The 15,159-nt window shown below is 40.4% G+C and overlaps 2 protein-coding genes across 3 annotated transcripts; one reads left to right on the top strand and one right to left on the bottom strand.

The window, feature by feature from the left end:
- The first annotated feature begins 374 nt into the window (after window positions 1-374).
- Window positions 375-3,486, top strand: rex1bd (required for excision 1-B domain containing). Its single transcript, XM_018667344.2, has 5 exons — window positions 375-521; window positions 1,051-1,133; window positions 1,343-1,547; window positions 2,660-2,748; window positions 2,987-3,486. Exons 1-5 carry the CDS (start codon window positions 519-521, stop codon window positions 3,057-3,059), a joined length of 453 nt encoding a protein of 150 aa, XP_018522860.1. The 5' UTR covers window positions 375-518; the 3' UTR covers window positions 3,060-3,486.
- crlf1b (cytokine receptor-like factor 1b) lies at window positions 3,484-14,796 on the bottom strand. Of its 2 annotated transcripts, none has more exons than XM_018667339.2 (8): window positions 14,385-14,796; window positions 11,596-11,874; window positions 10,143-10,272; window positions 9,727-9,899; window positions 7,949-8,106; window positions 7,458-7,626; window positions 5,313-5,498; window positions 3,484-4,451 (listed from the first exon to the last, which is right to left on the bottom strand). In XM_018667339.2, the coding sequence occupies exons 1-8, from the start codon at window positions 14,440-14,442 to the stop codon at window positions 4,435-4,437; spliced, it is 1,170 nt and encodes a 389-aa protein (XP_018522855.1). In that variant the 5' UTR covers window positions 14,443-14,796; the 3' UTR covers window positions 3,484-4,434. The 2 variants fall into 2 exon arrangements, with proteins under 2 accessions (XP_018522855.1, XP_018522854.1); XM_018667338.2 differs by having other exon boundaries at window positions 5,317-5,498.
- Between the last annotated feature and the right edge of the window lie 363 nt (window positions 14,797-15,159).

The following is a 15,159-nucleotide window of genomic DNA, read 5'->3' as shown; positions in this document are numbered from 1 at the left end:
CATGTCATATTGCAGCATAAACAAGTTTCACATAGAGTGGGACCCAACAGGTTGATTTGACCATGGTGTGACCACAAATTCCCTTTGTCTAGACTATGAATATACTCTCTTTAAAGACCTGTAAAATACCCTGCTCTGCTCTGTGTGACTGGACAGAATACTGTCACAGCTGCAAGAGAAGTTTAAGTTTCAGCGTCATCACACGGAGGAAAGTGTTATCACAAAGCCGGCACTAAAACTATTGATAAACCCTAAGTTCAAAGATAGAGTAACTGGGTTTAAAATATTGCTATGAGACAAACCTGTCTTTCTCTTGTCAACGTAGGCTACATTAGTCATAACATTTATTTTGAAATCCACTTGTGTGCACTGTACTACCGCGTCACTTCCGAGTGGGAGAGCTTGCGAGCTGCTGTTTCACATGCAGGAGAGAAACAACGTTTTGTACCTAGAAAATATAAACATGTCACTGTGGTAGACCCTGTAAAGTCAGCCGCAGTGTTTTCCGATAGGTTATCATGGTAAGTGTTTGACTCTTTATTCCGTAGATAATTTAACGTCTCAGAAGCTGAGAACTGACTCTTTACATGTTGTAAACTAAGCTAAGCTAAGCTAAGCTAAGGTAACTTGGCTGCAGTTGGTATCAGGGATAGTTGGCTACTTGCTACTCTCTACTGCGTCTAACCTTAACATTATTGTAAAGTAATAGAAGCATTTAAAAAAGTAGTTTATATCCCCTCGATAAAATTAGAACCAGTTATGCTTAGTACAAGGTCAAATTAATGTTAAATATAAGTTATTTTCAGATGAGTTTCACCTATGAGTTGCCTAAAATAACACCATCATGAGAGCTCAAGGAGATGTCTTCAACTTCAACGTTAGTTTGTCTCAGTTAAAGCCAAATAATTCAAATTTCTAATTTAGAATAATACATATAAAAATACCTGTTAAGATGTAACCAGAAAATGTTTTATTTTTTATAAAAAATAAATGAGCGCTCTCCACATGTTTTGTGTTAACTTTCTTTATAATGTGATTTCCTCTGCATAGGTCCCCACAGACTTTAAAGGCCTAATCCAGAGGTTTTATCATCTTCAGTCTGAGCGAGTAGAGACCTATCGGCTCTTTGAAGAGTAAGTTTGGATGTAGTGTTATTAACTTAAACGCTGCTGTTAAATTACTGCGTACACGGATACACACATACTTTCACAATCACATTTCCTTCTGTCTACAGGGTTTGCGTTCCTTAATTTAAAATCACAGAAACAGAAAAATCTGAATTGTATGACTCAGATTTCCTCTCTTGTTTTTATTGTTGTTTTGACTGATGACTGGCTTCCAGAGGACATGAGGCCTACTTGAGGACGGGGCCTCAATATGACTTCGACCACTACAGGCAGCTGGTCCATGAGATAACGCAGGCCTTCTGTGGCATCTCTAAGGAAGTGCTGGAGATTAAGGGGAGGCTGCACCATGAGTTTGACAGGCCAGACCTCTCTGAGCACATTGAAAAGCTGCAGAGCAAAGAGAAGCAGAAACTTGAACTGGTAGGAAACTCTTCTTTTTGTGTGGTTTCATTTTTATACTAGGTTCAGAAGCAAATTGAGAGATGGGAAAACTAGAAACAGCAGCATACAAGACAAGGAAGATGAATAATATATACAATATTGCTTTGATTTAACCACTACATTGCCCATATTGTGGTATGGTGGACTTAATATGTCACCTGCTCTGACAGTTTTATTTTACATATAGGAGGTGAAGGTGATATAATCTCATATACAACACAAATAAGAAATAAGGAACAGTGTGTTGAAGCATTCATTTTTCATTAGTGAATTCCTTTCTGAATTCTTGTAGTGTGCTTTTACTGTCTTATTAAATGTTAATATTTCCTCATTACCATCGTCTAGAATCTCCAAGGCCTCCATTTACTGATGTTTTTCAAGCATCCTCTTTATCCGTCCTAACTAATGATGTGTTCGGTTTCTTTTACACTAATGTTATGTAATGTAATTTAGGAGTTCACAGTATTTGTGCAGGGTTTGATACAGTTCCTCTGTTTCAACACAAGGGGGCAGAATTCTTATGCAGAACATTTCATAACTCCATCCTTAAGCAGGTTTTGCCACTGTCAGTTAAGGTATCAGATATTGTGTTAACGCTGGCAGCTCAGTCATAAATGTTTGAAGTATACATATACACCAGTAATGGAGGAAAACTGTGCACGATGTGTCTGATGGTAATGTTTGCCTCTTTTCGTGTCGACTTAACACTAAACACCATTTTCAGTTCAGTTAAAATCAGTCAGTGTTTTTGAAGTGGTTCTGTTTCAAGTCTGTGAAATTAAACCTTTAGTCTGTCTATGACATACATCATGGCCAGGGAGACAGTTTGAGTCAGACCAGTATTAAAGTCTTCACAGCTTCGGTGGTTCCCCACATTCTTGAACAGTTCATATTTCATACATCTGGTCTTCACCGGCGATGTGTAGCACTTTTGTATACAGTTTTACACTCCTCTATAATATTAACTCAACTCCCTTTCTGCCAGTAATGTTATAAAGCTTCTATTATCTCAGAGTTCATCCTCTGTCTCTGCTCCATCCTCCGCTGATGAATGGTTTGCATAAATCTTATCTGATGTGCCTTCTCAACAGACAGCCAAGCTGCAGCTGGCCAGGCAGCGGGCCCAGGATCACCCGGAGGACGAAGGCTGTCAAGAAAAGATTCAGGAGATCAAGCACGAGTAAGAGCAGCTATTACCACCCCTGCGTTTACTGCGTTAGCTCCCCACTGACCCATTCACTCACTAACTTTCAACCTGCTGTCAGCTGTAGAGCTGCGCAGGGGCTCATGTGCTTCCTGTTTCTCTCTAATTTAACAGCCTGTCCTTTGATACTGCTGCAGTTTCATTTTGATGGAAAATAAACTGTCATAGGTGTACACAAATAACTAATTAAACACTGATTTCTTCCCTTGTCCAGAATCATCAAGAATAAGGAGGCTCTGAGTGAGATCATGCAGGACTTTAAGTATGACTCAGAGGAGTGTGATTGACAGGTGACTCCCCGGGGGGGTTCTGTAGCTGCCCCTCTCACATCACCAGACAGCGGGGCTGATAGATCGACTCGGCCCTGCCGCAACTTGCATCTTGGACTCCTCAGCTGCACTTATCGATCCCCCCTCTGGACTCCACCCTGCTCGCTGCTGCAGTCTTATTCCACCCAAGGGGCTTTTCACAATTTGGCTGTGTGTGTGTGTGAGTGTGTGTGTGTGAGCACGCTTGTATCAGTAGTCGTGTTTGCATTAATGCATGCCTAAGCAAAAAAAAAAAAAAAAAGGATGGAAAAAAAGGATAAAACATGCTTATTGTTGTAATGAAACTGATGATATGTGTAAATACTGAGCAGGTTAAATAATGCTAAAAAGCATCATTGTTTACTTGATACATTATATTTTTTAAATAATAAAATGTCTTGGCAAGTATTTTTATCTTCTTTACTGATCTTTTACACACATACACAATTATACAATACACAATTTTTCAGACTTAATGACCACAAGTAAAATATATAACTTAGACAAAATCCATTCCTTAAATATACAGCTACAAAAATATATAGTATCAAAATGTCTGCTCAGATACACAAGAGTATATACACTTTACAGATAGTGGGGGTCTTAGTAGGGGTTAGTAATAACTCATCACCAATTCTGCAGTTGAGAAATATCTAAATTTAACTAAAGTCATGGTATGAATCAATATTTTTGATGTTTCATTACTGGCTCATTTTTGACTCTAAATCCATTTAGTCTTCATTGACCTGTTTGCTACCAGTAGACAGTAATAGATGGAGAGATACTGAGCCACAAGCCATCATAGCAATGTAAATTGACATATTAAAAAAAAAAAGTATAAAATCATTTGTGAATCCACTGCTTTACAAAAGTACTTAACATTTCTTGACCTGTAAACATCAGATACCCATATTTAGTACTTACTCCACATTCCCTCATACTTACTGCAACTGAAATACATTATATTTTTTTTACATGCTTGAGTAATGCTTTGTTACCATTTGACTTCAAAGAGAGACTTGCTTATCTGACATTAAGTTAATAAAAAAGAACGATAACCATTACTTCTTTTTGTTATATATAGAAGAAAAGTGCAGTTACTGAGGGCCTAAATGTTGGTGTTTGTGCAAAGACAGATCTGGCCAGCGGAAATGGCAGAAGAAGGCTGCATTGTCTCACTTCAGTTATCTTCCACCCGGGCCCTTTAAACTCAAGGCTGATGACCAAACACTGCAGTATCCCTGAGCCGGGGCGTTGGACCTCTCACACAGCTGGGACGCTCAGGGCCAGTTATCCGTCAGTGTTTCTTCCTTGAATTAAACACCATGGTGGTGCTGAGCAGCAGTGCTATGAATTATCGTCCTGTAGAATCTGAGAAGACAAAAGCAGATGGTTCATACTGGGATAATTCAATGGGAAAAGCATGTAATTTATAATCATCAGGATAATTGCTCTGCCTGGCTTCCACTTTTTCTCCCCTCGTCTTTCTTTGCATTATCTCTTTCTTATTCTCCGTGCATCATTCCCAGCCCCCTGCTACCTTTCTCTCAAGGTAATCAATAGGAACCTGTCACACTTTGAGAACAAAGACATTATTCAGGCGACAGCGTGTGCCCTGTAAAGCACAGAAAACCCGGAGACTGCTGAGCTAATTGAGTCAGGTAGAGTGAAGGTTTCTGTAAGTTCAAGGACTGAGCGGCAGAGGATGTGGCTGAAGGGTCTGAACTCTTCACAAAGTCACACAAACACACGCAGAGGATGCCGGGGCTCTGCGTGCCATTTGGCCTGAGTTATTTTTGTGAAAGGGGCTACTCATGCCAAGAGAAAACAAAACACAAACGGAACACATTACAGTGGGCTGTTAATTACATTTACATGTTCATTTCTCTTTGTTGTGGTCATCAGCTGAAGATCTGAAGTCTACATCGTTAAAATATGTAATAAAACCAGAGTGCATGCCTGAGAACATATCTACTTTTATGCTCCCACTTCTGGGCCAGTAAAGTTAAAACCGCACATTTTACCTGATCATAAAGTACGGACTGAAACTTCACAGAGCCAGCCAGTCCTGTTTGTGTTTGTAAAAATGCTGACCACATGGCATAACAAAGGCTGGGTCAGAAATTCAGTTGAGGACATCAGTGCAGTAGTGGCTTTTGTGTGTGTGTTTGTGTGTTTGTGTTTGTGAGAACAGCTCAGCAGAGACAATGAAATAAGAGAGATTCTGCTTACCTACCTGGTTGCGCGTTTTGTGCGATTTCTGCAGCCACACCCGCCACTGGTCATACAGTTTGATCGACATGCCGCTGCAGCCGTAGGCGTGCTTGCGGACCCAGCCGAAGAACTGCTTGAGTTCCCGCCGCAGGGTGGAGTTCTGCTCGCCAGGCTTAGGATCACACGAGCCGCTCTGCAGACGCTCTGGGAGAAGAGAGGAGGGAGGGAGAGTGAGAGGGGAGAGACAAAGGAAAGAGAGAGAGAGTGAAGAGGTGAGAGAGGAGGAAGGAAGAGAGAACAGCGTCAAGGTTATAATTAGGACAAGTGTTAGTAGAAGATGATGTATGGATTACACACAGCCTGATCACCAGGTAATTTGTCACTGATGTGATGTTTTATCTTTTTTGGGCGCTTTTTTGATAGCTATGAACCCAGTCAACATTTAGAAGAAACAACTGAAAAACATCAGATATCTTCATTCTTTTAATAAATGTATGTTATCGAGTTTAATTTAATTATCATTTTCTCTATTAGGTGATTTATTTACGTAAGCATCAAATGAGTCAAATGAGCGGATTATCCTGGTGAAATAATGTGGCTGAATTGTTTTTTGGTTATGCTAACAGTCTACGGATGCAAATACCGGTCTGCCTGTCAGTTCATCCACCACTTTGTTCCCAACTGAAATATCTTTACAACTACGGGATGGTTTGTTCACATATTCATGTTCCCCAGAGGATAAACTGTATTAACTTTGGTGATCTCCTGACTCTTCATCTAGTGCCAAACTTCCAGCTTTCCACACTTTGATTTATGACCAATTACCTGCAAAAGTAATGGCATTCCCATCAGCCTCATCTTTGCTTTTGTATTTAGAGCTAATTAGCAAATGTTAGCATGCTAACATGCTAAACTAATATGGTTGATGATTTGAAGCAGGTTTTGAGTATGAAGTGTGGTCACACTAGAAAATGGGACAAAATAAAGTGTAATCTATAAAATTTGTATGGATGTGGGACACAAAAACATACATGCTTAACATCAACATGTTAGCATTATCTTTGTGAGCATGTTAGCATGCTGACCTTAGCACTTAGCTCAAAGCAGAGCCTCACAGAGTAGCTAGCGTGGCTGCAGACTCTTGTATTTTGTTTGACAAAAATATTGGGAAATGCCTGTCATATCAGAGTTCAGTGTTTTTAAATGGAAATTTCAGTTATCTAATCAGATGTAAAATTGGTTTTCAAACACTAACATATTGCTTTGGTGCATGATTAAAAAGTAATTTAATAAAGAAAATTTCTGCATGTCTCTGACTACCAAAGCATCGAGGGACCACAGAGTTCCCAAGCAAACATTATAATGATCCATGTTGTTTCATTTCCCAAAACAAGATGCAAAGTGAACTACAATTTCATATGAGCACAAATGTCTCTCAGTTTAATGTCATAAACTGTGGAGGTGATATACCAAACTGCGAGGAAAGGCTATTGAAAGTCGTAAGTCTGCCACAATCAATTCTTTATGGCAAACTACAGAGCCCAATAACAACTTCCTCCCTCTGGGGACTAAATACCACATAACCTATGTAACTCATTATCTGCTCCTCCTGCTGCCAAACCTGCTTCCACTCAAGCATTATAGGCCCTGTGTATGCCTCTAACAGACAACCAGCTTTTAAACTTGATCAATCTTTGAAGCAGACGACAAAAATCTATCAAATGTCCCCCTGGCTCTTTGCAGTTCCTTCTAATCCTCTGCTGGGAGATCTCTATCAAGGTATCTAGCTTATTGATGTTTGGTTTCTCCTGGGTCACATGCGGTTTAGATCTGCTTGTTCAGGATGTTGAATCAGGGATAAGGACATTGTTTTTCTGGCTTTAATTGGCAATGAAAGGTTGATTATTAGAAAGGAAAGAATGGTCAAGATTTGTGGGCATCACAGACGTTTGGGAAGCATTTAAAAGCCATTTAAGCCATGAGACTGCCACAGGAAAGAAAGACCATGATTATACTATTAAACATTTGGTGGAGTGAGTCTGTGCTGTGTACAACACAAAGCACAAACACTGTTTACACAATCTTATATTAAAGGGTAGAGTTATAACAAAAATTTAGATTTTTTTTTTCTCCTTTGGTCATTTTTCTCTGTAAAGTACATACCACTGCTGGGAGTGGAGGCGGCAGTCGGGTGACTCCAGTCACTCCAGATGCCGGCCTTCCTGGAACCGTAGATGCCCACTGGGTTGCACCTCACCTGGACAAAATAGACGGTCCCAGGTCGGAGGCCTGCCAACCTACATGATGTCTGGTTACCGACATCATCCACCACCTGAAAGAGGACAGAGGATGAAAAACAATGACTATCGTGTCTGTAGGAGATGGAGAGAGTCGAAATCCACTCAACATACTCAAGACAAACTGAAGCACAGACATGATTTAGGATATTTTAGAATAACTTTTTCTAAGTGTTTTTACACTAATGTGAGATTTGCCTTATGATGACAGCACAAACAAGAATATGAAGACACAGCAGGAGCAACTTTTATGCTCATTCTTTTATTTATCTGGTGTCATCACAGTAGGAGAGTGTGTGTGAGTAAGTCTGCAGGTCTGTGTGTGTGTGTGTTTAAGTGTCTCAGTGTGTGGACCACCTTCCATTCAGTGCTGTCCTCCAGTCTGTAGCGGATTTGATATTTGGCCTGAAACAGGATGTCCTTGAGCTCAGGGGGGCTGGCCCAGCGGACTGTCAGCTGGTCGTCGAGGTCGCCGACGCGACTCACCTGCACGTTGGCAGGGGCGTCTGTGGTCACTGGACAAACAAGGACAAGAGTTACAAAGTTTAATTTCAAGCAGATGAACTGTATGTGGAGCAGAGATGAAAGACAGAGGGCACCTGGGAGCATTTATCAGACATGGAGGGTCTACTGAAACATTACTGAGTTGCATTAGGGGAATTGTAGGATCCAGTATCCAGACTAAAAGTCAGGATATCTTTGGCACCACTGCCTTTATTTTGACCAGTACACCTTGGGTCAGTAAAATACTTAGTTTTACCACATAATCAAAGCAACAGCTGATGTCCATTAAAACACATTACATCCCTACATAACATCTTTCTCAAACCATGTGCAGGGCAACAGTCCTAAATCATACAGACCACATACAGACAAACAACCAGTCACACTTGGGCAATTTAGAGTATCCTAAGTAACCTTAGAGTAACCTAAGCTAGCTTGCATGTCTTTGGACTGTGGGAGGAAGCCAGAGTACCCACACAGGCACAGGGAGAACATGCAAGGCCCCAGGGCAAACCAGGGCTTGAACCCCAAAACCACAATTAGGACAGTTCCAAATTGGTGCTATCACTTTGGAACAGCATTCATTGAAGCACAGGAATGAATTTCCCAACCATGATAGAAAAAAAAGCAATCCCAAAAATTACTTTCCAGAAGTCTGTCAACTTTGGACACTTTCTCATACCATATGTATACAGGCTCCTAACGTTCCATTAGAATAATGATAAAGTGGAAGATGATAGAAGTGTTTTTATTTGACTATATAAAAATTCACTTGATTTTGGAGGGTCCCTCCCTACCCTGCAGACTGACTGGCAGGCTTTGATTCAGGTCAGTCTGTGCTTCCTGTAGAGAGCATGCTGTGCTCTCACAGTCAGTAGTAAATAAAACATTTTACCTACTGCAATAAAGCGTGCAAACAAATCAAGCACTTTGAAGAAGAGAAAGACAGAGAGAGAGATAAAAGGAAGGAGACAGAGGAATGAGCTTATTAAATGTCTTGTAAAAGTGTTTCCTGTTTGTAACCTTTAGCTTCAGACATCCCTCAGTGCCAGTGTGTGCGATGCTATTTGTCAGCTGACGTACTTGATTTGTTCTGCAGCATTCAGCTTTTTTTGGGGTGGGGTGGGTGGGGGGCATCACTCCTCTTTCTCCTGCGACCCACTCTCAGCCTCCAAAGTTATCTGTTCCTCAGTGTACAGTGAGGGTGAATGGAGGGAGAGGATGCTCAATCACGGGCAATAAACACTGCGTTCAAGATGTGGCATTTGCACGAGGTCACGAGACTACACTGCTCATACATCGCAAACTAAATTTCTCATTGAGAAACCTGTGAAGCCATTACCTGAGAGCCCTCTGCTGTGTTTTTAACTTTTGAAACAGAAGCAGTTCGTCTTAGAGATTTGCAGCCTTAACCCCAAAATGCTGTTAGAGCGGCAGGCTGGAGGGGAGCGAACCATAAAAATAAATCCCCTCTTCCCTAGAGAAGTGTGTTAGCCATATGCAGGAGATCTGCAGACAAATAAATATAGCAGAGGAGAGGAGAGGAGAGAGAAGGAAAGGAAGGGAAAGGAGAGAGACATGTGAATTAACCTCCTAAAATAAGGACATTCCTTCCATCTCCACTTACTCACCTACATCCAGGATGTCCAGGGTGGTGATGTCAGAGGTGGCAGAGCCCAACTGATTGGTCGCCTCCACCCAGATCTCATACGGAGTGAAGAGGGCAAGGTTGCGGGGGATGTAGCAGGAGTAACGCTGCTTCCCCAAGCTGTAATTTTCACACTCCTTCTCTCTCCCGTACCACCTGGACAGAAACACAATAAACACCATGAGGACTGAAATAAACTCTGACGCGAGCCTCTGAAAAGGCATGCCAACTATTTCAGTACACGAGCATAACAACACACTGCAGCCTTCTGAGTGTCTTATGTGTTACAGATGATAAACTCTATGTGCCACGTGCTCTATATACAGTTGTTGCTAGTCTACCTGAGTGGTGTTGGACGAGGTGATCACCTGTGAGCTGCAGCAGGTCTGGGGCGCTCACCTCAATTTGTACTTGAGGGTGTATTTGGTTCGGATGTGGGTTTCACCCGGCCCCCCTGGACTCCACTTGCAGCTCAAGTCCTTCGTGTTGCGGGACCAACACGTTAAATTGACCGGTTTTTCTGGAGGCACTGGTGGAAAAACAAACAAGGAAAAGCCTCATTTGAGAAGCAGAGACTGAAATCAAATGAAGTCAGAAGTAAAGAAAGTATTATGACTATGACTATTTCATTTTAATTTCATTTCGAGAGAGACAGAGTTTGACCTTGATTCTGAAATTTAAAGACAAAGGGAGAGAAAACAGCATGGGGCCAATGTTTTAGTTATTCATGTGAAGCACTCACTCCATCAAGCCAATGCATTAAAAAGCAGATTAGTTATACAACAGGCTTTAAAACATTATGGAGAGATAATAAAAATATTCACGCAGAACCAAAGATGAAAAGACAGTTTGTACCACACGCTGTCTCTGTGGTTCTGCAAGGTTTCACACACTTTTTTCATCTCTCCTTGAATAGATAAACAATAGAAGAATAGATTTTATTCAAGAGAAGCTCAGGTGTTATGTTTTTAGCTATGATTCTGTACAGAATTTCATAACTGTTGTTATAAGGAGAGGGCGACAATCATAGTTGGAACCTTTAAACACACTAATAGTTATCTCTTACATTTTCTTATTTTTAATCCATATTGAAAATACTCCAAAGAGAGAATATGTTCTTAATTCACATGTTGAATTATTAAACTTTTCAACAGTCAAGAGTCAGTTATCATTTGGGTTTGGTATTATCTAAGCTAAAATCATACTGTGTGTGTTTAAGTATGAAACTACAAGTTTTACATTTTTAGACAATACATATCTACAAAAGGTATGACTGTTGGCTTCACAATATCTTAATTTGGGAAGTGGTTTAAATCGCCCGTTTGTCATCAAAATTGGAATACATACATATTCATTATTTCTGATCATTATTTTTGCTTGTGTGGCATTTTAAGTCCCTCGAGGGGTTTAACTGGTTTTGATTTGATGTAACAATGATGATTTTACAAAGAGATTTTAAATAAGTATATGATACTGCAGCCAGCTGTGTTAAGGGATAAATATTACTCCCTAAAAAGAGATCTCAAAAAACCATTGACAGCCTGTAAAAATAATGTTGGACTATCTTCTCAGCTTTTAAGAGCTGATCAATAAAATGATCTCTGACAGGGTAATGATATATTGATGCAACTTCTAGTTTACAAAATCCATTATATTTTTCCAATTAGGAGTGTTTCAGTACAATCTCTCCCCTTTATTGAACTTCATTACATTGTGTTTGCTAATTACTTATTGTTTTTAAAAACCCATTTAGTCTCAGTATTGTAAACACACCATCACCTCCTAAAAGCTCTGTGTCAGCCCGACAACCAGTCTCCTCAGCCCTTTATAACTCTGCGCTGACTCTACTTACTGCCCACATAGAGACAAGAACCACCCAGGACATGTCCATCTGCTCCGTGACACACCAGGTTATCGCCAGATTGCTGCTGGGAGCCGTTCAGGCCGTGAAGGGTGATGCTCAGGATGTCGGACGACACCAGGTTATAGGTGCTGCTGGACAGACGCATCCCGTTCAGCGTCCAGTACAATGTGCTGGCGTGGAGGCCGAGCTCAGGGCTCAGCGTGCACATGGCTGTCAAACTGGAGCCGATACGCAGCACCGGATCCTGAGGGGAGATCACTGCTACATCTGGGTGATGGACGCAACACACCACACCACACCCACACCCACACACACACACATACAAGTACATACACACACACACACAATCTAAATCTCTCTTATCCTGTTTCTTAACTTTATCAGATGTATTCATTGATCTCTTTTTTATTTTTTCAAATAATCAATTATTGCCCATCATAGGTTCCCAGGCCTCAATGTGATGCCTTCATATTGACTTGATTTGTCCAATCAACAGTAAAACATATTCAACTTAAAAGGATATAAAACAAAGAAAAGCACACGTTTCATTAAAAATCATTACAGTTACCAAAAACCTTTTAGATTAATTTGCTGTGATCAACTGACTGATTATTCAGCTGTTTCAGCACTAATTTGACTAATTGTTGAATGAACCTTTTTTAGCTGTTCTTGTGATTTCACCCTTTGTTCAGTGTCTTCTGCACTCTGTAGCCACTGTTGTATTATGTGTTTCATGCCTGATAAAAATCAATGACCAAAACTTACTTTCTTTAAAAAAAAAATTCCAATTAAAGTCCACATTTTTTTGCACCATTTGTTTCTCCAAGGTCCCCGTAAACCAGCTGTACATTAGAATATACAAAATCTCTTAAATGTGATATTCACCAGAGTCTGAAAAATACACTGAACTTGCCAACATTCTTTTTCTTCCAAAGACCACAATGCAATTAAATTTAAATTTTAGGCATTTCCCTGTCATCCTTTAACTTTCATTGATTAGACTCTCCTCAGTAACATCATGTATTAAGTCCTGGGTGGCTGTTTGTCTGTGCACTCTGATTTAAGAGTTGAACACATTGCCAGTGAAGCTTGAGGTGAAACTGCAACACCAAGAAATCATTATAGTCTGAATCTCTTGCCAAACATAAGCAAACTTTGTGAGTGCAGCAGCAGCACTGCACCACAGCAGAGCAGGGGCTCAGCACATATTTATGACCCTGTAATGAAGTGAATTTATGGAGCCTCAGAAAGGTCACCCTGGTTTGTCGGTAAAATCCTTGAATGCTTTTCCATACTACGACCCCTCTTAGACTTAAAGTTTACCTTTATGATTGATGCCCATGAGAAACTCTATGCTACGGGTTTGAATGTTACCACTGGGCTCCTTCTTCACAGAGATATGAGGGTCAATGTGTAGAGTTTTATTGCAGGTGCTGCAGGTGGGCGGCAGACAAGCTTTCTAACATATGTGCCACCACACTGTTTCTGTAGTCTCACTGGTTTTAGTAGCGTCTTATGTGAGGAAAAATGTACAGAGATGAGAACTGTATCTACATGGAAGAAGAGCGAGGACTGACCTTTGGAACTCTGTGAGCATGATTCACTTTACTATGATCATGAGCATGAAATATACATGAGACTGATACGTACATGTTTTACATGGTTCCTCACCACATGAGGAGGCTACTTGCAGCGATAACAAATCTCTGCATGCTGATGACTTGGAATATCATTATCTTTCTTGCATTTCCTTCATGCAACAACGCTGATCAACACCGTTTATTTCAATTTGTCTCATCAGCTTCTTCATCGTCACGTCTGACGGGCGTTATTCTCAGTCTAATTCGCCATTAGGCACACAATCACATTCGATGATTACTCTCATATTAATGTGTTGTCGCTGCATCTGGATTTATTTCATTAGGAATTGCTGCAATTAAGCTTGAATTTGATCATTTTTCATCATTTTTGTTGACACTTAAGCATTAGTTGGTTACAGTTAAATGAAATTAAAAGTTTCCCCCAACTTTTTTCACAACATTCAACAAGTTTTTCCAAATTTTATTAGCATTATGATTGAGTGATATGGTGACATTATATTAACTCATCAACCATCATAGATTTTACCATACACTTTTTACCATATATATCCCTTTTAAAATTTCTGGATGTATCAGTTCATTGTGAGTAACACCTGATTTATATTTTTGCATCAATATTGTGACATTTTGTGATATGTCAGGTATTTAATTTTCTGGATTAGACAAAAAAAGAGATATTTCCATCCAGTTACTTTATCTATATACATTTACCTATATCACATTATCAGGATATAATCCAGTGTTGCAATGTAAAATTACTATGACATAGGATTGTCCGTATTGCCTTCCCCTATTAAAGCACTGGATTGAACATGTACTTGACTTGTCCTGGAGAAATTCATGTCAAAAAGCCAAGCAGATTTTTGTGGTTGCTTATAATTTAGTGTACAGCTCATAGGCTCTATTATAGTTATTACAGGTGGGGTGGTAGTAACACCTGGGGAGGTGAAACTTGATCACCAAAGAGCCATTCCTTGTTAATGAAGTTTTAATGATGTTAAATAACATGAACTCGTTTTGTCGGTTTGGAGCCTCCATACAATAGCTCACAGTGGGAAACACTAATCTAATCTTTAGAAAAACTCTGCACCTCCCACCTCCTGCGGTCTGAACCGACAGAGACGAGGTAAATTACAGCAGGTTGTGCCTGTCTGTCAGTTAAAGTTTGGTACTTACGTGTCGAGGAGAACAACGCATGTGGAACAAGGAGCAGCAGCAACATGAAGGAAAGCATGGTTCTCTCTGCTGTTTCCCTCCTTCTCCGTCCCTGTCGACTTTCCAAAGACGCAAAGTTTAGGAGGAGGAGGAACCGCACGGCTTCACTCTCCAGATCAAATGTGACTCTCAGTAAAAGTCAGTGAAAAGACCAAACGGAGGAGGGGAAACACGAGGGTTTGCTTCCTTTTAACTCCAGAGTGGCTTCTCTACCGCCGCTGCTCCCTCAGGTTTGCTCCTCCCTTGTTTTCTCCAACACAGTCACATGTCGTTGGTGCTCCTCAGGTTGTCCCCTCCGAAACACACACACACACACACACACACACACACACACACACACACACACACACACACACACACACACACACACACAACACATTACACACTTCCTGTACTTTCATATGTTCATCATTTACAGCCAGTGGTGGACTGCTTCAGGTGAGGTGGTGACGCCTTTAATAAAACGCCCAGGTATGTGTGTAATACACGAAACATCATGTTATATTTAAGTCAAAAGTTTAGGCAGCTGAGTAAAAATGATGAAAGTTATATGCCTCATCAAATAAGCAGTGAAACATTACATTATGAAAGCCACACACTTTCTTTGAAATGATATAATATTATACACTGGTGAAATGGAGCCAAGTTTTTTACTCCGATGATGCATTTAAGTGCAATTTTGAGGTACTTGTAATTTACAGTTGTGAGTAGCCTGTATCTTAAGCTACTCATATTA

The sequence above is a fragment of the Lates calcarifer genome, linkage group LG17, assembly GCF_001640805.2.
Source record: "Lates calcarifer isolate ASB-BC8 linkage group LG17, TLL_Latcal_v3, whole genome shotgun sequence".
NCBI lineage: Eukaryota > Metazoa > Chordata > Actinopteri > Centropomidae > Lates > Lates calcarifer.
The sequence above is the reverse complement of the archived record's forward strand: the minus strand, read 5'-3'. Positions and strand labels throughout refer to the sequence as shown.

Bases quoted from the DNA above. Each gene is read 5' to 3' on its own strand.
- rex1bd (XM_018667344.2), top strand. The intron at 1,548-2,659 runs GTAGGAAACTCT...CCTTCTCAACAG, and splicing joins AGAAGCAGAAACTTGAACTG to ACAGCCAAGCTGCAGCTGGC. The intron at 2,749-2,986 runs GTAAGAGCAGCT...TCCCTTGTCCAG, and splicing joins ATTCAGGAGATCAAGCACGA to AATCATCAAGAATAAGGAGG.
- crlf1b (XM_018667338.2), bottom strand. From the start codon at position 14,442: ATGCTTTCCTTCATGTTGCTGCTGCTCCTTGTTCCACATGCGTTGTTC. The intron at 11,875-14,384 runs GTAAGTACCAAA...TCCATCACCCAG, and splicing joins TGCGTTGTTCTCCTCGACAC to ATGTAGCAGTGATCTCCCCT. The intron at 8,107-9,726 runs GTGAGTAAGTGG...TTGTTTGTCCAG, and splicing joins CCTGGACATCCTGGATGTAG to TGACCACAGACGCCCCTGCC.